Consider the following 25,882-nt stretch of genomic DNA (forward strand, 5'->3'; position numbering starts at 1 on the left):
AGTATAGTCTGATAAAGACTACATTTATATACAGTAAATGTTTAGGCCAGAATGATTTGAAATATGACTTTCCTACGACTTTAAGCATGTAAACTCATCAGCACTGCAGCTAAACATTGTGTCCTCAGCTGGTTTGATAAGCAGGTGGTTTTTAGATGGATAATCTTCCCTGTGCTTCACAAACAGTCTTTTTCTAACATTACATCTGCAGTAATTCTGATTGTCTGTTTGTGTAACTTTTCTTAGTAGCCGCTCAGTTAGTTCATCCCAGCAGGTGGAGTCAGCAGGAGCTCAGGCTAACTGGCTACTGGGCTATTTGTTTGTTAATTCAAATTTGTTTAAAGTTTTCACAGAAAAACTGGATGGTTTCATATTTAGAAGAAATGTTCTGTTAAATTTATTAAAGTTATATATTTTTGCATTTTTGGTGGAATAAGAGAATGTGTATTATTGTTGTAACAACATAAATTATTGGCAAGGAGTGGTTATCTTGACAACATATAACTGCTCAGAGTGGTCTGCAGCAGCCCATCGGCCAACTCCAGCCTTTGCCTTCTGTATTATTCTGCTCCCCTAGCCCCCATCTTTATTAAGTCGGACTTGTTGTCATGGTTGAAGGTTGTCATGGGGCGCGGAAGGTGAGGGCGTGGAAAGCCAAAATAGCTTTTTTAGAAGAGGGCTGAATAAGTAGGTTTCTGGTACATGCTGCCTAATCTGAGAGGAATGTTCCTGCTCAAGCAGCAAAAACAGGCTCTGGGGGCCTAATTGTTAATATTTTTAATTTTTAAATGTAGAATAATATGGGACCTTTAAATCCCACATTTTCTCTTAAAAATTTGTCAAATTAGATACTCTAATAAAAAATCTCATATTCTCATTGGTATAAGTGAAAAATCTCTCAAAAAGAGCAAATATCTCATATCTATATCACCACCAATATTTCTATCTGCTTTTTGTCTCCATCTGAGTGTTTGTTCTAAATCTATGGTAGCCTCTTGTGACTTATAACTGAATGAAATATTTTATTCACATAGCATATAAAGCTTGTTTAAAATTATATAATTTGTTCTCACAAAATAAACCAACAAATGGAAGCAAACCATGATCTTGCTTTTGCTTGCAAATGTAACTGATGGACAGATGTTTATGCAAGGTAGCTTTATTTACAATGACAAAACATGATAAATAAAATGTAAACATTCCAAAGCATATGAAAACAGACCAGGACATCCCTATTTCTGACTTAAATCCAAGTATTTTCTCGTCTTATTGAGTATAAAAAGGCAAAACATTTAATTGCAGCCAATAAAGCTTAGTATAAAATGACAATTTAAAACAACAACTAAGAAATGGTGTGATAGACCTCGTCTCCCAGACGGCTGAAGAGTAATTTTCAACGTTGCACTTGAACATCTATCTTGGTTTTTTTTATCTGCTCAAGAAGCTTTAAGGCTGGATTCAAATGAGACTCACTAGGCTCAAGAGAAAATCCCTCTTACTAGGATTGTAGCCAAGACACACTTGTCTCAGACTGTTTTTTTGTTTTTTTACAAGGGATCTTATGTAGTTTCAATAGGTTTTTGGAGTCTTTTATCATTAAATCCCATATATGTAAGGAAAAGACTAGGTCACCAGTGTTGTTTGCACATGCGTGAAGCGTATGCAAATCAATGCAATATCCATACTTCTAGAACATTTTCTCACTTTGCAGAATTTAATCCACAAACTAAAACATAGACCCTAAACATATATCCAAATATTACATTAAATTATTTAAATCAAAGTATATTTATGGAACACGATAAAATAATTGATTGATGATATAATTATACGATGTATAAATTTCAATATCTGATTTATCCATGCAGGGGAAGTTATACGGCAGAGGTGTCAACCTAACCCCTTTTTTTCTTCTTTTCTGAATCTGAGCAACAAGATTTCATGAGTCACAATATCTGATGGGACAAGAAATACTGGTTCCTGTTATCTGTTCAACTCACCTTGGCTGAGAGCGAGTCAAGGAGCTGTATCTGATACGGAAAGCCAAACGACCCAGCATCTCTGGGTCCACCAGATTGGCTAACAGTTTCCGTCTGTTGAGGACAATGAATCTCTGCCAGCGCGGGGGGGCGGATTATTGGCTCTGTTAAGTTTTTTGACAGGAATAAACCTTTGGCTTGCTGAACCACACGTGACAATCACACCCAGTACCTGCTTGGTTGTTGCAAAGCAAACCTGCCATGCCACTTTGCTCTATCTTTCTATTATTTATACTCACTGTGACACTTGAAACATTTTCTTTGCATTGAGAAAATACCGCTCTACATGCACACAAGATTCCTACCTAGTCTAAAAAATACATTGACTGCTATATATAATGACCCTTCGTAAACCCTTAATTTCTCCTGACTAGACACTGAAAGAGAAAATTCTATTTTAAATCAGAATGTGTTTGGTAGGAAGCACAGTCTGTGAGTAATAAATAAAGATTACATTTTTAACATGGACATTTTTGCAGCATCATAACTGCTGGGATTTGGAAGAAGAGCTTTTTTTATTGTCAGTGCAGTGCAGCTTCTCACCTGTGCACAGTTAAAAAAAAACGTTTGTAACAGTAGAAAAATCCTGTTTCGAGATGTTTTCAATCCATTCTGACTTAATTCAAACGTTTTGGAAAGGTTATGCAAAAAGAAAACAAATATTCAAAGAAAAAAAAAAGTAAAGAAAAACCTACAACAACCTTTCAACACAGAAAGAAATAAAAAAAAAGAATTTAGAGTTCATCTTTAAAGGGCAAAAGTTTCTCAAATGGAGTTATATTTCCTGCTGATATTGGCTGATGTTGATGTTATCTTCTTTCTATTAGTTCTTGGTGTAATCATGGCTCACGTATTCAGCTAAATACAATGTATACTTCAGTATAATCCAGTATTTTTTGCCTTATTCCAAATACTGACCTTGGACAAAAAGTGCTTACACGTCTGTCTTTCCAAAAGATGCTGGAAGCTTTTTGCAGATGGTATAAAAAGGTGGCAGATGGTCGGGACTTGTAATGTGGCTTAAAACACATGTTCCTTCCTGGAGGCAAATTTTGTTAACACAACCAGAATAAAAACACATTTTAAATAAAATTAAACCTGAATTAATGGGTATTAAATGCTATGAGATTAATGTACAATTCAAAGACATGCTGCAAATGAAAAGAGCAAAGTGTGCAGGGATGCTTGTTTTAACTAAAGGTGTATATCTATCATAGAGAAATGAGCAAACTGCTACGAACAAAATGCTTACTTGCTTGTTTATCTAGCACACAGCTGGCCATCGGGCTAGAGTAGGTGATTCAGTTATTCTGCTTACGCAATGATTTGCTTATGCACGGTACACAGGGCAAACGTGACAACCTACATAAACCTGTCTGTAGGACAAAACATTTTTTCATTATATTCTCTACTTTGCACCTAGCAGCAGCATTATATATCTAACATAACAGCCAACAAGCCAGAGAGGTCATCTAAAGAAAAATTTACAGTGAGGTTAATTTTAAATTTTAATTAAATTTCAAATCACATGCATATTAGACTTTGACAACTCCTATTGTCATTTTGTAAAAAAAAAAAAAGAAAATTAAAAACAATCCACTGGACTTTTTGAAGTTTGAAGACGTTTCGCTTCCTGTCCGGGAAGCCTTTTTTTGTATTTAAAAGGACAGGAATAGCGTTAAGTTTGAGGTTTTACACAAGAGCCCAACAAAGCTTTGTTTTTGTTTTGAAAGCATGCATTTTATAACAGACGAAGGGGTCCCCCCAGTTGGAATGGGGGGTCATTTGGGTTCTTTTTTTAGACTGCAATACCCCATACCCATCTAAAGCTACGTTCACACTGCAGCCTGAAGTGACCCAAATATGTTTTTTTAGCCCATATGCGACCTGGATCTGTTCTTCTCATGACAGTCTGAACAACACAGATCCATTTTTTTCCAATGCGACCTAGGCCACTTGGCAATGTGGTCCTGAATCCGATACGAATATGATCTTTTCAAATGCAACCTGTGTCTGAACGGCCAGGTCGCATTCATCCGACCTGAATGCCATTAATACCCGACAAAGGTCACCATTCTGGGTCTTGCTATAAAGAAACGGCAAGGAAAACAACAACCATGGCTGACGATAATGCGGAGAGCAGTATTTATGTTTAACCATCTTGTGTTTTTATGGTTGGGAAAGATCGCTAGATGTGCTCCGGCACTACCATCCATGTTTACTTCCCTAAACACAGAGCAGCTGGCCTGTGATGTCATTGCGTCCTCTACTGCGCATGTGGGACACTTGCGTTGTATGACTGCAGTTCACACAGGCATTCACATACAAGTGGCATATATTTGGAAATGTCAAAGACAACGCAAAAAAAAAAAAAAAAAAAAAAACGGATTTCACAATAAAATCAGAATTGAACATCAAGGCCTGCAGTGTGAGCGTAGCCTAATTGTCTTTTTGTCTGGGGTATTGCAGTCTAACAAAAGAAGCCAAATGAGCCCCATTCTAAAGGGGTGGACCCCTTCCTCTGTTCCAATTTGCAAGTTTTCAAAACAAAAAAAAGGCTTTGTTGGGCTACTGTATAAAACCTCAAACTCAACGCTATTCCAGACATTTTTAATAGGAAAAGCTTCCTGGATGGGACGTCTTCAAAGTTGGAAACAAAGTCCAGTGGATTGTTTTTAATTGTTTTTTTTTTTGTTTTTTTTGGAGTGACCCTGAAGACTGAGAACCTTCACCAACGTATTGTCATTTTGTATACAAAACGACATTTCATTTTGTACAGCTTTCCTAACATTACCATTCCTTAAAGGAATAGTACACCCAAAACATAATTAGCCTTCATTTTCTACTCACTTTCATCTGGTTTGGTCTGCCGCGGTTTCCGTAGACTCGTGAACGCGCTTCATGTTTTGGGTGTACTATTCCTTTAAAGTGCAGCAGTGATTAAATGTAAACAGTGTGGTCGAAAAAAAAAACATGGTGCAAAAACCTGCTTTAATATGAAAGTTCAGAGCATTAAATATTTATAAACCACATTATGTGGTGCATCAAGCACTAGTTAATAAAGCTAGTTTAGTTTAAGGTGTAGGGGTCTGATAAGTAAATATGTAATGCTAACTAAAAATAGGTTTCATTTTTGTTTGTGACTTTCCAGCTCCTCGTTTTAATTTACTACATTTCCCAGAATGCTTGGTTGTCGGTTGTGATCATGCGGGATACTGACATGGAACACGTGACCTATCTCCCCGCATGGTAGCTTCAGTTTGAAGGTGAAGTGTCGGCTGGTGTGAGAGCCGGGCTTTGTATCAAGTAAGTCTGCTTTATTTAATACAACTCAGGCTCGTTTCTGATAGGAAGCCTGTAAAAAAAAATCCCAGTTTAATCAGTTTTTCTTTAAAATGTCGCGTTTCTTGGCACGAGTCCTACAGTTTGTCAGTTGTGTTATGCTAGCTGGTGTTAGCTAACTTTATGTAAGCGTTTTGTAACGTTACCAAACGGTTATCAAACGATAGAAAAGCTGGCAAGCAGGGGAAGTATTGAAAATAGCCTCGTTTTCTAATTATTTAAACAAAACTCTGTTGATTTTATGCATAGTTTTGTAATAATAATAATAATAATAAAAACCAACAACTTAAAATTGTATAATAACTGTTTTTGTTCACATTTCCCAGTCTCACCGTCATATCTGTTAGCATGTGTGAAAGAAACAGAAATGTTTGAAATAATCAATAATCCGCTTGGATTTGTATCCAGCAAAGGTTTAGAAATTTAATAAATGAATCTCTTTTGGTAGGTTAAACAATAAAGATGTCTTAAAGAGCTCAAATAAACAACTTTAAAATCCTGTAGATAAGGTTAAGCACAGCGTTTCAAAACATATTCAATATATTTGAATGTTGTTACTGTTAAATTATGACTTATTATAGTCATATTCTTATTCCAAACAGTTGCTCTTATTATTGAAAAGAAATTAGATTAATTAATTAAATATATAAAATAAAAAAGAATTCTGGCTTGCCACAACTCTGTTCTGCTTTCATTTTTTTTTCTTCAATATAAAAAGTAAATTATGATAATTAATCATCGGTGTCAAAACTACACACATTTGTTACTTAAGTAGAAGTATAAATAATGCAGTTTAAAAACACTTTAGTAAAAGTTGAATTATCAGCTTGACCTCTTTAATGAATTAAAAGTGAAAAAGTATGTGCTCAAAAAACTACTTAAAGTATGAAAGTATAAAGTAACCTTTAAAAAAAAACCCAGCCAGATGCCACTATGTGAACTGAAAGCTAAATTTTTCGACTATTTTGAAAAATTCTTGGAGATAGGGCCAAGGATGAGGGAGGTCCTGTTGGTCTCCATCCCCTGATACGCTCTCGCCTGTGTCCGACCTTTCAGACATTTCAACATCTTTTTCTGAATCTTACATTGTAGCATGGCATAGACAATTCACGTTTGGAGTTTGAAGAACACCTGCTTGCTTCTGATGATTTCCTTTAGCTAACCAATGAGTGTTTGTGTTATATGACTTATCTAATTACACTAGTTTTCACTAGATGTGGATGGCGCCAATGATCTGCATTGGATGGCACAGATGATGTGAAATAAATATTTACAAACATTAAACTGAAGCCAAGAGCAACGAGTAACGTTTGTTTTAAAAATGTAAGAAATAGAAAGTACAGATACTTGTGTGAAAATGTAATGAGTAGAAGTCAGAAGTAGGAAGAAAAATAAGTAATGGTGTAAAGTATAGATACCTAAAAAGTGTACTTAAGTACAGTAACAAAGTATTTGTACTTCGTTATTTGAAACCTCTGAAGTTAATCAATTAATTTCAGGTTTATCTTTAATTTTTTTTTTTTATTACATCCATTTCTGATAAAGAATAAGCAGGTGCTCAGAGATTGCTTATAAAAGTCTGAATATAGCCCTATAATAAACAGAGTAATATTGGATAAATGGACGTTGATAAAACAGTTAATGTATTGAGTAATGTAAATGTAAAGAGGAGGTAATTATAAAGCAAACTTAACTTTTTTGTGTATTTTGCTACATTCTACATTTTTTCTTCCCTAGAAAGTGCTGTCATTTGAGTCTGTATGTTTAAGAATGGAATAGAAAATCCCTTTAATGTCCCTCAGTGGGGGAATTCTGGTGTTTACAGCAGCAAAAAGATTATAGAAAAAAATTGTCACACAAATGTAGACATTAGAAAAAATTTATAAGAATAAAATAATATTGAAGAGTTAAAAGATAAACAATAAAATACTGTACTGTAAAGTGCTTTAACAATATAAAACTCTACATCCGGAGAATAATTAACCAGTATATAGCTACTGTAATGGATATTTGAAAAATAGCAGCAACATCAGAGATGTGCAAAATGACCGCAGCATGTTATTTCACTGACTAAGGTTGAAACTTGAAAAGGTATTAAAAATTGAAATATTTTAAAAGACTTGAACCAAAGTGTTTACCTGCTTTATGTGACCTGTCTTGGTTTGAGTTGAAGTAAAATGTCTTTTCTTCACCAGTGGATGATTTAATGTGGATACTCTCACCAAATTTTTTTTTGTTTTTTTTTGTGTGTTAACGGAGTCCTGATCATGTTGTAAAGTTTTCAGTATTGACAGCGTGTGGGATCAGTTGTTTTATCACATGTTCACATCTTTATGAATGTAACCTGCCTGCAGAGAAAAGGCGAAATGGTTAATGGAGTCTTGGTCTCCAAGTTCAATCATTGTTTTTAAGCTAAAATGTTTTCATTCTTCTTTGATATTTACAAATAAAGTATTTCTTAAACTGTTGACCTGAGATAAATGCATATTATTACAATCTTTAATGAACCGTTACAGCTTGTCTAAATCCATGGTGGTGTTTTTTCTTTCATAGCTGTATTAAACACCAGCCTGGTAAATATTTAGTCATTAAATGCTTTGGTGTCATAACATCAACATGAGAAATGTAAGAAAGTTTCTGGAAAAGTTTGGTGTTGATGGAAACATGTCTGAAGGATCTGCTGTATTTCAGCTCCCAAGATGTCGTCCCTGTCTGCTGCCAGTGTAGAGACCCCTGCTGTGACTGCTGGTGCAGAGCAGAAGAAGCCTCTGAAACCATGCTGTGCTTGTCCAGAAACGAAAAAAGTCAGAGATGCTTGGTAAGTAGAGAGCCGGTTAGACTGGGGTATTTTCCCTCTTTTGCTCGTGGAAAACATTTTTGTCATTTGTCTCTTCTAGCATCATTGAGAAGGGAGAGGAGAACTGCAGGGACCTTATTGAGGCGCATAAAGAATGCATGAGGTCACTTGGATTCAAGGTTTAACTCCGTGTTTTGTTCTTGTGTGACTGTGGTAAGTGTTTTGTTTCCAGCCACACATATTTTTAAACAGCTTTCCAACAGGAAGTTTGTAGTTGGCTTTCAAAAGCTTTTAGACCTGTTGAATTTGCATTGATGGTTCAATGAAACAATGTATTAATGCCATATTGCACCTCTGGGCGCCCCTCATTGCCGTCTTGCTTATTGTTTGGATGTAAACCAGGCGCTCTGAATATGTTTGGTAAGAACGCATCATCAGGGTACCTCTAAAGGTCCCTCAACGTGTTTACCCTTCCAGTTCTTTTTCTGGAAGCAATCTACTAAGTTTAACCACTTTTCACTTAAGGTTTGGAAAATCTATAAAAAGGACTATAACTAGGAGTAAAACAGAATTTATTCCAGATCAGTTCAGGTCAGAAAAGAGAGAGTGCAGCGTTTCAGCACAGCTGTGGACTGAAGTCCTTAGCACGTGATTGCATCCAAAAACAAACAAGGTCATCCCCTGCTTCTTATACCTCATCGGCCTATGTGTTGCATCAGGTGGATGCTTAGCTGTGCGTGTCAGTTCCTGACACGCCATCAAAACCCTGACCTTGTTCCCTTCTGCATCTAAGCCTCAGGATTACAGATGTGTTCTTCTTTATCAATCTGGCCTCCGGGATGTACCGTTATTTGTGCTAATTATTCAGACAGAAGGCCTGTCCTCTTAAAATAGCCTCTGTAAACACACAGTGTTACACTATGTGAAGGAAGACTATGTACTCTATCTACTCTGCTTAACAGGGAGGTAATATAACAAACACATAGGTGACTAATAATGGAACATCCTAACAAATGGGTAGAATCGGCTAAAACAGATTTTCCTGTTCAGTGGATTTCTTCACTTTTCTGCAGACTTTTGGTATTGCATTTCTTCTTCAAACAGTAAGGGATGTTTAGATATAATGCCATAGAATCTCACTTAAAGTCGTAGGGAAGTCATATTTAATTGTCAAATCATTCTGGCATAACGTGTATAACTGTCCTCTTTATCAGACAAAATTGTCCCAAAATTGAGAATATTTCTATATATATATAAAAAAAAAACCCTGTCATGCAGGCCAGTTAGTTATACGTCAGCCTGAACACCTAAATTCGGCCAATCATATATCAACGGTCATCTGTCAATCACATTTTTTTTTTCGGTCATAGCATCTTGATTCATATGTCGCAGCTAATATACGCAACGACTGAAATAAGAAATAAGAATCATTTACTTTACCATTGAGTTCCGTCCCAGTGTTCATGGGGATGGACGTCTGTGTCTTCAGCAGGCGTAGAGCTAACAGAACTGGCAGCGTTGCGAGGCAAGGGCTCAAACATGTACGGCTGTAAACGTTCTACACCAAACCAAGCTTCTGCCACCCTGGCGTCCTCTTCCACAGCATCTTCGTCCCGCCTTCCTCCTCTAAATAAAAAATTTATGACGGAGGAGGCTCATCCACGACCTCTGACACAAAACTCTCCTCCTCTTGCATGTTTCCTCTGTCCATAGCGTTCCTTGACAGTGTAGTTTAGTCTTTTTAGTGCTACTTGGTCCCAATGGAATTTCCCATTGGGAACCTACTAGCACTAAGTTGCTAACTGGTTAGAAAGATGCTTCCTAGACACCGGCCACAACCTATCTTGCTTGCGAACCTTCCGCCACAACAATCCGACCCCCTTGATAAACGACCAATCACATTCACTTTATTCACTCGGGTAAAGTCAGGAGAATTTGGAAATGCAACGGTTGGAACAGCTGCTTCCCTACGACTTAAAAACCCCTTATTATGCATTATTGTTCTCATCATTTGACATGTAGTATTTTATCTGTCAGAGCTTGAAGCCTCCTGTTTTAACTTGCAGCCAGATGTGTTCTGACAGACTAAATCCCAACTGAACTGAGTTGGTGCTTTGTGCAAATGGCCGGCTGCCCTTTCTCTGAACCATTCAGATGCTATATGCTGATACAGTTAGGAAACTGTCACTTAAAGTTGTTAGTTTTCACTGATTTTCTGCACGGTAACAAACTGTCCGCCATGCAAGGCTTCCTGCACTCTGCTGTGGCTAAATGAAGCCACCCTGAAGCTCTATGCAGAGTTTAGTTCATGTTTTAACATTTTCTTACGATTCAACATCACTGGCATTTAAATTTAATCTTTTGCTAAATATATTTGACATGCTGTAACTTTTACATCCATCTGTGCTCTATAATTTAATCTGCAGTTTGTGAAATAACTTCAACACAAAGCTGAATGATTTCTTGTCTCCTCTGCAGTGTGATGGCGTGAGTGGAAGATGACCCAGGAGATCCTTTTCTTTTTTTCACACTCTTATTTATAACTCCACTGGAAGAGAAATGTGATATTAAGCACTTGAAAGGATGGCTTTATTTTTTTTTTCTAACTCTGTAAAATGTGCAGTTTGAATATCTTTAAGGCTGTGTGATCATGAATAAAAGTCCTATGCAATAAAAGTGTTTGTACATTCATTTAGAAAGGTTGCCGATGTCCCTCTCTGTAATAAGGTTTGCCTGGCCCACAGTTGGTGCTCCTGGTATGCACTTGTGCTTAAAAATAACTCCTGACCCTGTAGAGTCAATACTTGGCATATCTGCATTCTCCATGGTGTCACTGAAGTGTTCTGATTGTAGACATGCATCCTAACGCTGCTAGAAAACTGGTTGCAGTGATAACCAGTTTATTTTTTTTTTATATATTAACCCTTTATTTTAATAAATCAGCTCATTAAGAAAGAAATGGAATTGATCTAAATGGTATTAAGTTTAAAAATTGCTTCAAGTGGTTAGTTTTTTTTTTCTAAGCAAGTGTTTAGTGAAGTAAAGAGTCAGAAAACCTTTGAAAGAAACTGAGTTATGAGGAAATTTGATTAGTTTAATGTGAGAAGAAATATTACAATTAACACTGTGATTAGTGTAGTTTATACCTCAGTTACTGGAAGTAGAGATGACTGATACAGGGTAATATGACATCAGAATAACATCCTCAATGTTTTGGAATTGATTCTTGGGAGCTGATGTTGCTTTATCTTTTACTTCACAGAAATTAAAAAAGTTACAATAATCTAAACAATCAACAATTGTTAGCAAATGGATGGAGGAGCAAAGCATAGGATCTCAAGAAATTGCTGCCGAATGCATCAATGAATCAGTAAATTCATCCAAGTATCAGATGATACAGATACAAGGAAGAAATGCTAACATGGGTCAAAAGTTATCGGCCTATCTTTAAAAGGAAAAGATGCATTTATTGTTGAAAACCTCCAAATTTCACTTGTAGATTCATTTTTATTTATGCAGTTCAGTCGATATTTATGAAGCAATAACTTATATCCAGGCTAGAAACAAGATGTATCAAAAACACTGAAAATATTCCATCAATCTTAACATGAAATTTAAATCCTCTAAATGAGATGCTAGAGGAAGCTGCACAGATCTAAACCTCCCTATAACTTCCCACACCTGAGGCTGTGCACTGCTGGTCAGCTGTCAGGAAAAAAAGCCCCCTTAAATTTTTTCTGACAAGAAAGATCAGATCAGCGGATGGGGAATATTTTTGGTTATGAAGATGTTCTATTACCAGCTTTAGCCAGCTGGTAATACATGCCAATTCACTCGCTTTTCTATTTTCCTTTGAATACGAAATAAGTCACTCAAAGTGTCCTATTAAAACCCACACTAACCCGCCTCAGATGAGTTGGTGATTGTGGTAACGTCTTAAATACCCTAAATACATGCAGCCTGATCTTTGTTATAATGACTGGAATCCACATATTTCTGAGATGCTGTTAGAGTTGCGAGTGGAGAGCTTCCCCTGTGTGCTCGCTGGTGGTGTTAGTATGTGTTTACTGAAACCTGACCTCCACTCCTGCTCTGTTTATTTCTGTGCCTCCAAACACACCCGTGAAGACACGGTCCTGGGGTAGGGAAGGACTGGACTCAAGGAGTTTGGATGAAACTCTGAACTTTAGGTGTGTGGCACTTTTTCTGTTCTCTAGGTGTGTTTCTTATCATGCCGCCTATCTTTTACTCCATGTTTCCTGTCCCTGTCTCTCTGTTATGTTAAGTAGCAGGCCTGCTCTCTGTCTGTCGCTCTCTCCTCCTTGGGTTTTAATTCCAAACATGGTTATCCTTTTAGGGCCCTATCAGTGTCCCCTCCCTTATCCCTTCTTCTCCAGCTGTTGGCTCTTCAGTGTTGGCTGGTGGCTGAGAGGAACAGGCAGGAGAGCAAAGACGAGGCGAGGAGCCAGAGGACAGAGGAAGGGACTGAGGATGAGAGGAGGAGGAGAAGAAGGGCAGACCCATTCCAGCTGTGTTTCTGGAGCAAACGGAGGCGTGAGAACTTCTTCACATTGAAGAATTTTCCACTAGACTGCGAGGGAACAAACATTTTTACTGTTTATTTTTATCCAGCTGTAAGCAAAACACTGCAGCTTGTAGCTTTTGACAGGAGAGGAGTTACTCTAGATATTTGAAATCCTGTTCCTTAATTTTTTCTGTGCATCAAGAGCTGTGTAAGATTTTTACAAACCGAAAACATGAGCGCAGAAAACTCCACCCTGTGGGAAAGCTTGTTTTCTCCACCTGTGTGCGATGGCTGGAGCAACAACACAGAGGGGGCCATCTACCATCTGGGAAACACCTTCATGTTCCTGGGCTACATGGGAGGCAGCGGGGCCTTCGGCGCCCTCTTCATCTTCGGCTTCCTGTCTCCCGCTTTCCTGTGCCTCACCCTGTGGGGCTGGTTGACCGTGTGCGGCATGGACGTCTTCTCCTGGAACCTCCTGCTGCTGGTGGTCTCCCTGCTGCAGATCTGCCACCTCCTCTACCGGCTTCAGCAGGAGGGCATCCGCAGCGAGGAGCTGACCTCCCTCTACCGGGCCGTCTACCTGCCGCTGGGTGTGCCTGTCCAGGTGTTCAAGGACATCGCCAAGGCTTTTGAAAACAAGGCTGTGGAGCTGAAGGCTGGAGAGATGTATGCTGTGGAGGGGAAGACGTACATCGACCAGCTTTCCTTTCTGCTGTCTGGGAGGTGGGGAGTGTTTGAGTGTTAAAGCAACACAAACTTCATATAGGTGGTCATCATTAGTAGAAATGAGGATAGATCCAGGTCCATCTGTAGCCATGTGACTGCAAGAACAAGAAAGCTGGCCTTATCTATTTCAACACTGAGTTTAGTGTTATTTTTTTAAATCAACTAAGGGACCACTGCAAAAGAAAGAGAAATCTTATGTAAATTATTCATGAAATAAGGGTATATTTTCTTGCTTTGATGTATAAGACAATCTGCTAATGATATAGAAACTCCATTAAAGTCGTAGGGAGATCATATTTAAATGTCAAATCATTCTGGCTTAAACATGTATATAAATGTACTCTTTATCAGACGATATTGTCCCAAAATGTAGAAAATTTCTATTCTTAAAAAAAATCCTGTCTTTTTTTTTTCTTATCTAATGCAGGCCAGTTTGTTATACGTCAACCTGAACACCTAAATTCGACCAATCATATATCAACGGTCATCTGTCAATCCAATTTTTTCGGTCATAGCATCTTGATTCATATGTCACAGCTAATATACGCAAAGGTTGAAATAAGAATAATTTACTGTACTATTGAGTTCCGTCCCAGTGTTCACGGGGATGGACATCTGTGTCTTCAGCAGGCATAGAGCTAACAGAATTGGTAGCGTTGCGAGGCAATGGCTCAAACATGTACGGCTGTAAGCCTTCTACACCAGTGTTTTTCAACCCTGGTGATCAAGGCACACTGCCCTGCATGTTTTAGATGTTTCCCAGCTTTCACACACCTGTTATCAATTGATAGCAGATTATCAGGCTTTGCTGAACTGCAATCTTCTGAATCAGGTGTGCTGAAGCTCAGAAACATCCATTTATATTTAGTGCTACTTGTTCCCAATGTTATTTCCCATTGGGTACCTACTAGCATTAAGTTGCTAACTGGTTAGCAAGATGCTTCCGACAAACCGGTCACAACGAAACTTGCTTGCAAATCTTTCGGCACAACAATCCCACCCTCTTGATAATCGACCAATCACATTCACTTTCTTCACTCAGGTAAAGTCGTGCACCACTCGGGAGAATTCGGAAATGGAACGGTTGGAACAGCCGTTTTCCCTACGACTTTAACTTATTTCAAGTAAATAATATCTGAACAAGGTTGCTCAGTGGACCAGTGGGTAGCACTGCTGTTGATGCAGTCCATCAGTGGGTAGCAACTGCTGTTGATGCTGTCCATCAAGGTTCTGGGTTCGATTCCTGGCCCAGGGTCTGCACAGAGTTAGCATGTTTTTCTCTCCGGGTATACCGGCTTCCTCCCACAGTCCAAAAACATGACTGTTAGGTTAATTGGCTTCTCTAGATTCTCCTTAGGTGTGAGTGTGTGTGTGAATGGTTTGTCCTGTGTGTCTCTGTGTTGCCCTGCGATGGACTGGCGAACTGTCCAGGGTGGACCCTGCCTCTTGCCCGTAGACATCTGGAGATAGGCACCAGCACCCCTCGCTTCCCCGCTTGGGATTAAGCGTGTACAGGCATCCCCAAACTCGGTCCTCAAGGCCCCCTGTCCTGCAGGTTTTAGAGGTTTCCTTGCTCCATCACAGCTGATTTTAATTGAAAGCTGATTAACAGGCTTTTGGTCCACTGCAATCATTATAACCAGCTGTGCTGAAGCAGAGAAACCTCTAAAACCTGCAGGACAGGGGGCCTTGAGGACCGAATTTGGGGATGCCCGGTGTAAGAAAATGGATGGATAGATGGAATATCTAAACAGCATTGTTTTAAAGCAAGAATAATTATTGTATTGGCATTTCATCTAATTTATCCAGAGAATTGCCCTTATTTAAATTTTTTATAGATCTTTTTTGCAGTGTTTACAGATGACTGAGGGAGGAGTATTTGGATTTACCCTGAACACACACAAAGACCAGGTTTTTATAAAGTAATGAGTATTATATGTCAGTTAATATGTTATCTCATATTTCTCAAAGCTTAATTTATCCCTGATATCCCCAATAATTGATCAGCTGTTCATCATTTTATGGAAGGTGACAATTCTGCTGTAGTACACATAAAAGCATAAAGCTTAAAGGGGTTTTCAATGGCCACTTCCAATTTAGATTATTCTACCACTATTTTGGGTTTCAGTTTTAGTGATAAGTGGTGAAAACTGAATCAGGATCTCAAACTGAGAAAAAAAAACCCAACATCATTTTATTCAGCACTCATTAGATGAAGCAACAAGTGAGAAGTCCAAGTTCAATTTAAACAATACTTTGTTTGACCGATTGATTCTTACAATCACACATTGTATAATATGTTTCTTTGGAATCTGAAATTATTGAAGGCAATAAGAAATATACAAGCAATAATTCTACTGCAGGACATCAGACATCATTTAGACGGTTTTTAGGCTAGTTGTTGAAAATTGGGCTGCGGTTGTTCCGTCTGCTTTTGTCCCACTTTAGTCCAATAATAGACAATGAAAAAACCTTGAACCTTTTAACAATCTGAAAATTATGACTTTTCCCATTTTCACTTTTCAACCAAATGTAGCCGTTGTTCGGATGTTTACCATGTAATCTTTTCTATGCCTTTTCAATGTCTGTTTGCTTGGTGGGATGTCCAGTCAGAGGCTGAAGACGCTTTTGGCTCAGAAAAGTTTGACTGTAAGAGCCATAGCTGGTGTAGTAATTGTTTTGCCCTACCAGTGGGTGATGCTGTAATGTTGCCACAGAAGGAGGAAGAAGAACAATGAACCCAACACTGTGACAAGGTGGTTCACCTGATACCTTTTAGCCAAATTAAGTGGTTGAAACTGTCCGAAAGAAGTTTCGACAGGGGATGGCTTAAAGTTTTCCCACTCTTGTTTCACGTTTCAAATTCTTTCTTCTTCCAGAACATGGCTTTGTGTGGACAGAGTCAAAACTTCTGTGAAAGAAACTACTGTAAGAAAACAGAGGTGTGATTTTTTTAAGCTCTTAGCTTTATCTGGTGCTGAAGCACCCCCTTTCTCCTGCAGCCGTGGGAAACTGTCCGTCCGTCCGTCCGTCCATCCATCCATCCATCCATCCATCCAATTTCTCTTATTAAAGGGCTGGTTATCCTGCCGCAGCAGTGTGTCGCAGTGAGCTTATCGCAGATATTTTCGATTTATGCCCAATATTGAAGTGTGGTCTGCGCTATGTTATTCCACGCCACAACGCAAGAGGGACAATCAAAAACTAGCTGTGGGTCTAGATACGGCCGAGGCGGTGAGGAAGTGGGGGCAAGTTTGTCCGACAACCGAGGGACATGAGGGCAAAAAAGGTGGAAAAAGGGTGGAAAAAGGGTCCCAGCGTTCTCGGGCACCTCGCCCCTCTAGCTGGTCCATCTTCACGAGTCTTTTTCCAGAATGGCGGTTATACAAACAAAACAAGCTGGTAAGATACCAAACAGGAAATACGCATAGTGTAGAGTGGATGTAAATTGGATCAATCAGAGGCCTCCTGTCTGCGGTCACCTACAATTTTGGAGAGGTGCACCAGATTGTTTGCGGCAGGGGTGGGGGAACTTTTGCATTCACTGCGACACATGAAGATGACCTGGTTTCTGAGTATAAATTAGCCTTTAGTCCTTGTCAGGGACGCGGTGGGGCTGGTGCCTATCTCCGACAGTCTATGGGCAAAGGCGGGGTACACTCTGGACAGGTCGCCAGTCTGTCGCAGGGCAACACAGAGACATACAACCATGCTTGCTCACTCACACTCACACCTTAGAGAAGCCAATTAACTTAACAGTCAAGTTTTTGGACTGTGGGAGGAAGCCAGAGTACCGGGAGAAAACCAACACATGCATAGGGAGAACTTGCAAACCCCATGCAGAAAGACCCTGGGTCAGGAATCAAACACAGAAGATTTTGCCACTGCACCACCCTGCAGCACAAGAACTGCCCACTCAGCGCAAAATACATAAATACATAAATTAAAAATGAACAAGATCCTTAGACACAAATAACCCTGGTGGTTCTGAATCTTTTGCAAAGTTCTGGAGGTATGCTGTTTATGCTCTAAGAATCAAAGCTGTTGCAGTCGGTCTTACTCAAGATAATAAATGTTGAGTTAGCATGATACCATGTACTTGTAAAAGATCAAGAAAGTTCCTCTTATAGATGTTATCTAAATAAAAAAAAGATGTATCCTTTTAAGATGATAATATTTCACAGGATGAAGCTAAGTTACCAGAGAGGGTTCTGTCTTGCCTTGTTTGACAGTTTTAAATAACTATGTCTATTATTAAGCTATTATAAGTAACTTTGCTAAAATTAGTCAGTTTTGACTCTTGGCAGCTTTTTTCCTCACAGGAAATGTTCTCTTCATCCAAACATCCTCAGAGCAGAGCTGCATTAGATCTCTCGAAGCTACAGCAGAGAAATGTTGTAAACAGAATATTTCTGTCCGTGACTCATCAGTGTGGGTCCCAGTGCAATCCACCAGTATTTTAGTTATATCTTTATACCCACAATAAGGGAGTAGAGTCGGCCTGCTTTCCTTTACCTTGAATTAAATCTTTTCCATGAGGTAGAGAGCGCTGTGAGACTGAGACAAATTTGGAACAACAAACAAATACCAGAACTGTTGCTTTCGAGGAAGTGCTGAGATGTTACGCAAGCAGATTTTGTGCCTGTTTTTAATGTGCCACAAATGCAGACTCGAAGTGGCCAACATATGTTTTGTATTTTTAGGTTTTACTTAACTGTAATTTAATTTTGTTTTGACCTAAATATTGAAGAAGAAAAAAACAAAACAAAGGAAAGAGTTTTTCATTTGAAGGAAAAAGGAAAAACACTGATACATGTGAATAATTCGCCTCCTCAGTATGCAGTCAAGTTCTCCAGAGTCCTAATGACCTGATTATTCGACTCAGATTTGCTGAAGCAGACACACCTCAAAAGGGTTTCAAGAAACCCGACCTCGAAGACTGAAATTGAATACCCCTAACCAGGATGATCACATTAAAAGATTAAAGCAAGCCTTTTTAAGATTTGTCAAACTGTTTCCACCCTTACAGAAACTTTCATGGAGCAAGATAGTGCCCTCTCCTTGTTTCATTGAGGAAATTAGGTTCTTAATATATGTTAACACCAAGGGATAAAAAGGTAGGGACTCCTCTTCCTGCTGTAGAGTTCTCTGCCCAGCTGACATCTCCAATTTACTGCTGTCCTTCTTAGACTTCCCATTGTTAGCCTCCAGAGCCAGCCTTGGCCAGCTGCCGCCTTCACCCTGCTCTGGTGCTCTGTCTACCTAGAATGCTTCTCCAATCTACAGCTGTCCTCCTCCAATCTCCTACTGTCATTTTTTATTTTTTGCTCCAGAGGGGGGCACTGCTGGTGGCTTTTTACTCGTGGTGCAATTTCAGCCTGGGTTTTAGCAGCAATTTTCCTGCTGCTCTTGTCTGAGGCCCCGTCCACACGAAGCCAAACCCTGGCCTAAACGCACAAATTTTTCACCAAACCAGCCTCTCATCCATACGAAGCCGGCGTTTCGGGGGTCTGTAAACGATCTTTTTTTTATTTAGCCTTCAGAGTGGGAAGATTTTGAAACGCCGTTTTCGCGTTTCCATCTTTAAGCTCTAACCACATTTTTTTTCTTACACGCATGCGTCATGGCGTCGCCTCTAAACACGCATGCGCGACACAGTATCACAACAACAATGGCGCCGTACTGTGTTGAATTGTTGCTGCTCATGCTACTCACCCTGCTGTCGGGCTTACAACAGAATCTTCTTCTTCTGGAATATCTCCAGGAAGAACAGAGCAATATTGACGACATAGTTCAGCACCTGAATTTGACTGAACCACGAAAATGGACCCGCAGGGCAACCATGTATAAATATTAGTGCGCATGCCCAACATTTCGTCGCCTATTTTTGCTTTGGCACCACAGCGCCACTTACAGGCCTGGCATACATTTTGCAGCGTTTTCATGCATTTGTGTGGACGATCACATTTATTTTACGTCTCCGTCTTTACGACAAACGTTCTGGAAAATATTAGCGTTTCGTGTTCGTTTTGACTTCGTGTGGACGGGGCCTGAGTTCCAGAATAATGTCTTACCTATCAGCCAGGATCTAGCCTTAGTTCCTAGACTCACTGAACTTAGACCACTTTTGCTGGACCCTGACCTAAGAACTGGCTAAACTGACTAATTGAACCCTTCGTTGCAGGGAGTGCCTTGCTTTTTCCTAGTGTCAGAATGCAAAGAGATATCTGGATTTTCTTTCCAAACCATTAACTCCATGAATAGAGATCTCAGAGATGGGTCACAGCTAATAGTAGATTAGACACACTGTAACAGGTGAGTCCAATCTGCACAACTTAACTACCTTTGCAGATTGGACTCACCTGTGCTGGGCTGACAGATATATGGCATGGAGATGACTTCTTGACTCCACATGCCTCACCTGTGGTTAATAGATAACTGGACAGAAATTGTAAAATATGCTAACTCTCCACAATACTTACTTTGCATATTGCATCACAGATTACGACTGAAAAGACCTCCACCTCACTCTGTCCCACAAACATCTTAATCCTCTCCTCTTCAGTTTGACCTTATCTCTCTCATTTTTGCTCACAGGATCAATGTCTCTTTGGAGGGTCAGTTCCTGCATTACATTCACCGCCATCAGTTCCTCGACTCTCCTGAGTGGGAGTCTCTCAGACCAAACGAAGAGGGGAAGTTCCAGGTATTATATCCAACATACAGATCACTTAAATTTAGTCTGTTGAAGCTAACTCTGCAGCCATTTTTTCATATGACTCTTCATTAAAGGTATAGTGGACAATCTTTCGACTGTGAGCTCATGCCAGTCTATGTGACATGCTCACCTAATGCTACTGCACATCATTGTCTCAAGCTAGTGTCTTGTTTCTGTGCATGTGCACTTGTAGTGTTTATGTAAATCTATTGAAAATCTGACATAGCGTAATGTAAGTATCTTCTTTTGCTTGGGGTCTTCAAGCAATGCAGACAAACGATAAACAGAGCTGTGCACAAGGTCAAGGGGGTTTGAGCATGCTCGTGCACCCCAGAGGAGCAGGTAGGATAGTCTTACTCATGCACAGTCATTGAATAGGTGGCTTGGGTGTTTCTTACTGTTGCAAGGTACACAGCAGATTCCCCGGGAGGGATTTGAGGCCACAGACTCCCCAGGGGAAGTCACATTTATCAGTCAGACAAAAGGATACCCCTTTGATTAATCAGTTGGAGGCATAGTGATAGCACCATACTGTCACATTGCCTCAGTCTAAGGAAAAATTGTTCACTATACCTTTAAATATTCTTTTCAATGAAGGAGTCCACCTTTACTCTGTTGCTGCAAGGCTTTGAAACAGAAAGGCATGCTCTAATAAAGCAGGAAGATAATACTTCCAAAAGTAGACAGACATTTTAATGTGTTTAAGTGTGTTTAAATGAAGGGGTTTGACCTTGAACTTTCTGTAGGTGACACTGACGGCAGAAGAAGACTCTCGCTATGTCTCATGGAGTCGCCGCCGTCTCTATATGCTGATATCCAAGGACCGCTACATTGCCCGTCTCTTCTCCGTAATGCTTGGCTATGACATTTCCGAAAAACTTTACAACCTCAACAACAAGCTCTACATTAAGAGTGGTGTGCTGTTGGACATCCGCCTTCCAAGCCTGTACCATGTCCTGGCACCCTCCTCTCAGGGCAGTGAAGGTGGCAGCGGTAGTGATGGTGGCGGCGCCAAAGAACAACAGCGTCCAGAACCAGCCTACCAGGTGTCCAATCCCGGACCATCTCAAACCCTCAAACATGATCCACAGGGACCAAGGACAACTGGCAGCAATGTGCCCCCCGAGCATGGCCCCTATCAGCGCCCTTGGGCACCAGACGCGGAGATGCCATCTGGTGAGGATTCTACTAGCCTGGTCCTGGAGGACTTTGCTGATGTGGCGGGCTCCTTAATGGACTATGGCAGTGAGAGAGATTATTTAAGGTAGAGAGGCAGGGTGCTGGAGCTAACACACTGGGTCACCACTTAAGCTACATGTAAGTACCTCACTTGGCTGGATTGGGTTGCATGGGGGGAGTGTGTGCATGGAAGTGTTGTGTTGCACAACTCTTACTAACATGGCTTTGTAGTGATTAAAAGGGAAAGAAAAACACCTAGAATCACATCGTCATGAATAATACTTGATACTTATTTACTGGTCGTTAAAACATCACCTTTTAACTTTTAGCCACTAGGAGCTCTACATCTGTAACGTCAGAGTTTAGCCCCCCTGAAAGCAACTTGCTGCGCTGCACTGTTGCAAAATAAAACATTCTCCCTTCGAGTTTTGGAATCCGAGAGCAGACATATCTGAACCAGCAGGTTAAAAGGTCATCGAGTCACTTATAAATACAAGGCCACATTCACCCCTCTAGATTATATTCTACATCAGAGAACCAAAACAAATGTACATCTGATCAGGTAAGGGTAATATCAGTTTTTTTTTTGCCTAGCAACCACTTTTAGCTTAGTTAGCTCTCGTTCTCATAGTCGTAGGGAAGCGGCTGTTCCAACGGTTGCAGTTCGGAATTCTCCCGAGTGGTGCCTGACTTTACACAATAAAGTGAGTGTGATTGGTCGATTATCAAGGGAGCGGGAAGGTTCGTCATATATTTTTTATTTAGAGGAGGAAAGCGGGGACGAAGATGTTGTGGAAGAGGACGCCAGGGCGGCAGAAGCTTGGTTTGGTGTAGAAGGCTTCCAGCCGTACATGTTTGAGCCCTTGCCTCGCAACGCTGCCAGGTCTGTTAGCTCTACGCCTGCAGAAGACACAGATGTCCATCCTCGTAAACACTAGGATAGAACTCAATGCTAAAATAAATTATTCTTATTTCTTATTTCAACCGTTGCTATATTATATTATATTAGCTGCAACATATGAATCCAGATGCTATAACTGAAAAAAAATTGATTGACAGATGACCGTTGATATATAATTCGATACCAGCCAATTGCTATATACTGGCCTAAAAATAATTTAATATGTCTCAAATTAAGCTAATAATTGGGTAAAAAGTTATGCAGTGTTGCTTTATGTTCTCTGTTTCTCTCTCAAGTGCACAAATGTTCAGTTTTAATGAAGTTGCATATTAATTGTGCACACTAATCGTACACACAGATTTTGCAATAAGAAAGCAAAACTCACTTTTACTTTCTTAAATGTTCAGGTTTGAGTGGTTTATAACATTCTTAATTGACCGAAAGGGCTGTATTTGTTCAACAATAAATTTTATCCTCACAAATACAACTAGCATAATAACTGTCCAAACTGGGTATATATATATATATATATATATATATATATATATATATATATATATATATATATATATATATATATATATATATATATATATATATATGCTGAAAAAACACTATTTTGTGGTGGTCTAATACATAAAAGTATAGAGAACAATCTTTTATTTTTGGGTGGATTATCTAAATAAGTGGTCCTCCCAACTGTCAATCATTCTGGTGATATGTTTACGTAAGGCCCTCCTTCGCGTTCGTCCTGTATCTTTTTCTGCACATATGCACTTTCAGGTATATATGTGTGGTGAGCTACGGTTTAAGACTGTCATTGAAGCTCACCTTTCTCACTGCCGTTCTTTGAAAATGGCTGAGGGTCTAAAGAGAAAAAGTGTCTAGGGAGTGTATGCTGCTGTTGCCAAAGGCTGCCGCTATCTGACAGCGGTGACTAATATCAAAGATGGCGCAGGCACCATGCAATGGAGGAGGAGTAATGTGACCAACGGGGACCAGAAAGCAGTGACCACTGCAGCAGTGAAATCAAATGGTCAGTTAACTGGTTCTCCTGGAGGTTTCTTCCTGTTAAAAGGGAGTTTTTCCTCTCTAATGTCGCTACAAGCATGCTTAGTGTGAGGGATTGCCTTTGAGTCAATGAGTGCAATCAACTGGTTTTCCTTAGATAGAAAACTTTGAATCAATCTCACTGTATAATCTGAGATGAGAATCTTGAGATGAAATGTGTTGTGAATTGGTGCTATATAAATAAACTGAATTGAATTATCTGAGTTCGCTATAAAGTCCACTGTATAGTCCCTGCTCTATATAGTAATTGAGGCATTTACTGTAGGGCTTAGGGCGGATGATCGGACACAGTATGCTTGTAGGAGCTATGAGAACAGCAACTTTTAAACAGAGCATGCACAAGGAGAAATGGGCTTAGGCATGCTCTTGAACGAGTTTAATAGGATGTGCATGTGCATTTTTTTTTTTTTAATTGGAGAGGGCGGGATTATGATACCTTTAAATTATGATATTTAAGGTACCACTTTAAAATAAGGCTTCTCTTATAGCTAGGAAATAAACAGTTTCTAGATATGTTAATTGATCCATAAATACTTATAACATACGTTTTACAATGCATTAATAAGGGCAAGAAAAAAACAAAATTAATAATTATTTTCCCAAATGGTGAACCTAAGCTGTTCAGCCATGTATTCAATCTAGCACTGATTATATTAGACATTACAAACAACATTACAACCTCATAAGCAATATAAGAATTTGCAAACATAATTTTAGCATGCATACACAAAATGCATAATAAACAACTATGAAGGCGTTATGAAGTTTTTTTTACATCAATTAATGATATCTCTATGAACTATCTATTAGCCAACTAAGACGCTAAGACCAAATTAGCATTATCTGTTGAAGTTTGAAATTAACTAAATGGGCCTTGCACAACTAGGATGTTATTTTTTCCCACTAATACATCTCATACACTACTTCCTATACACTACTTCCATATCGTCTCAAATGTGTTTCTTTTTTATTGTTGGGAGATGTCCACAGTTGAAAACAGTTTTTACAGTTAAGGAGAGGTCTTTACACAGGAACTGGTTATGTAGCGGCTGTGACGTCTGGCTGAAAGCAGCTGTGTTCTTTTTTTAGGGATTACGGCTTGTAAATTCATGAGATGCAAAAAAAAAAAGAAAAAATCCAGTGCCATGCTATTAATCCGGTGTACCCACCATTCAGCTCTCGGCATGCTTATCTGTCCCTGCTTCCTCTTCAACCCTGGCATGCCGCCCCTCCCTTTGCAGTGGCAGTTGTGGTCCAATCCTGAGTAGAGGATCACATTTCTTGGCAGGGTGGAAGGGGTCAGCATTGGGTTTGGGTTGCAGGACAGCTGTGAGGCAGCAGATCAGTAGTAAAAGAAAACCAAAATATGCACATGGCATTAGAAATCATTCCTCTCAATGTGAAGAATAATAATGTTGTTGCCTTCCAACTCTTAGTTAGTGTGGATTTATATATTCGAAGATTACATTTTTTTGGGGGGGAAATTTTCTACTTTTTTCTCCTCAAGTGCACTGCAGCAGCTGGCTGCTAATACCATATCAGCTGTTCATTCTGAGAACCCCCCAGAATATGCAGGAATACAAAACCAGCGGTATGTGCACAAAGTTAAAAGGGAACGCCGTTTTTTTTTTTTTTTTTTTTACATTGGGCCCTTGATTTGACGTTATTACATCATGTTCTACTCACCCATATTAGTTTTGTGTCATTTGGAGCTCTTCCGAAGATATTCCGTTCGGGTATATCCAAGTGACGTCTTCCTATGAGCAACAACTTAAAGGCACAAACTGAACTGTTCATAATTTATTCTTTATGGTACGCCAGCATTCATAACATGTAGGTGAATCACTGTCCCCCTGACAACCGCGGTTATATTTTTTATATTTATATGTTTTAAAAGCAAAGCGGAGTGTGTATGATGTCATCCGTGCATGCGGACAGGAGTTGTAACAGGAAGCCCGGGCCACAGGCGGCTACGCTCTACTGCTTCTATTCATTTGGCTAGCTAATTTGAATCGTTCAATTCCATTTGGAGAGCGAGATCATCTGTGGCAGTAGCACTAGACATCTTCCAGGCATGTGAGTAAAACTAGCTGCAGTTCAGCGGACAGGAAGAATGAATGGTAGCCGGCGCGCGCGGATGATGTCATACACACTCCGCTTTGTTTTTAAAACATATAAATATAAAAAATATAACCACGGATGTCTGGGGGACAGTGATTTGCCTATATGTTATGAATGCTGGCGTACCATAAAGAATAAATTATGAACAGTTTAGTTTGTCCCTTCAAGTCGTCGCCCATAGAAGACGTTACTTGGATATAACCTAAAGGAATATCTTCAGAACAGCTCCAAATGACACAAAAATCATATGGGAGAGTAGAACATGATTTAATAACATAAAATCAAGGGCCCAATGTAAAAAAAAAACCTGCGTTCCCCTTTAAAGTCCCTTGCAAATGTTCTCATACCCCTTCAAACTTTTCTTAGTTTTCTAAAATTGCAAACACAGATAATATTGCTTTTTATATGATAAAACCAACACAGGGTAAAACATAAAATAGAAATTAGACATATCCAGAAG

At 39.4% G+C, this 25,882-nt stretch overlaps 2 protein-coding genes across 2 annotated transcripts; both read left to right on the forward strand.

The window, feature by feature from the left end:
• The first annotated feature begins 5,205 nt into the window (after positions 1 to 5,205).
• LOC119772897 (cytochrome c oxidase copper chaperone) lies at positions 5,206 to 10,854 on the forward strand. Its single transcript, XM_038269593.1, has 4 exons — positions 5,206 to 5,345; positions 8,073 to 8,199; positions 8,279 to 8,391; positions 10,657 to 10,854. The coding sequence occupies exons 2-3, from the start codon at positions 8,081 to 8,083 to the stop codon at positions 8,361 to 8,363; spliced, it is 204 nt and encodes a 67-aa protein (XP_038125521.1). The 5' UTR covers positions 5,206 to 5,345; positions 8,073 to 8,080; the 3' UTR covers positions 8,364 to 8,391; positions 10,657 to 10,854.
• Positions 10,855 to 12,273: 1,419 nt separating this feature from the next.
• popdc2 (popeye domain containing 2) lies at positions 12,274 to 21,503 on the forward strand. Its single transcript, XM_038269603.1, has 5 exons — positions 12,274 to 12,368; positions 12,536 to 12,812; positions 12,906 to 13,429; positions 20,030 to 20,138; positions 20,897 to 21,503. Exons 3-5 carry the CDS (start codon positions 12,936 to 12,938, stop codon positions 21,416 to 21,418), a joined length of 1,125 nt encoding a protein of 374 aa, XP_038125531.1. The 5' UTR covers positions 12,274 to 12,368; positions 12,536 to 12,812; positions 12,906 to 12,935; the 3' UTR covers positions 21,419 to 21,503.
• Positions 21,504 to 25,882: the final 4,379 nt, after the last annotated feature.

The sequence above is a fragment of the Cyprinodon tularosa genome, unplaced genomic scaffold (assembly GCF_016077235.1).
Source record: "Cyprinodon tularosa strain WSP-4 unplaced genomic scaffold, ASM1607723v1 ctg730, whole genome shotgun sequence".
Classification (NCBI taxonomy): Eukaryota; Metazoa; Chordata; class Actinopteri; order Cyprinodontiformes; family Cyprinodontidae; genus Cyprinodon; species Cyprinodon tularosa.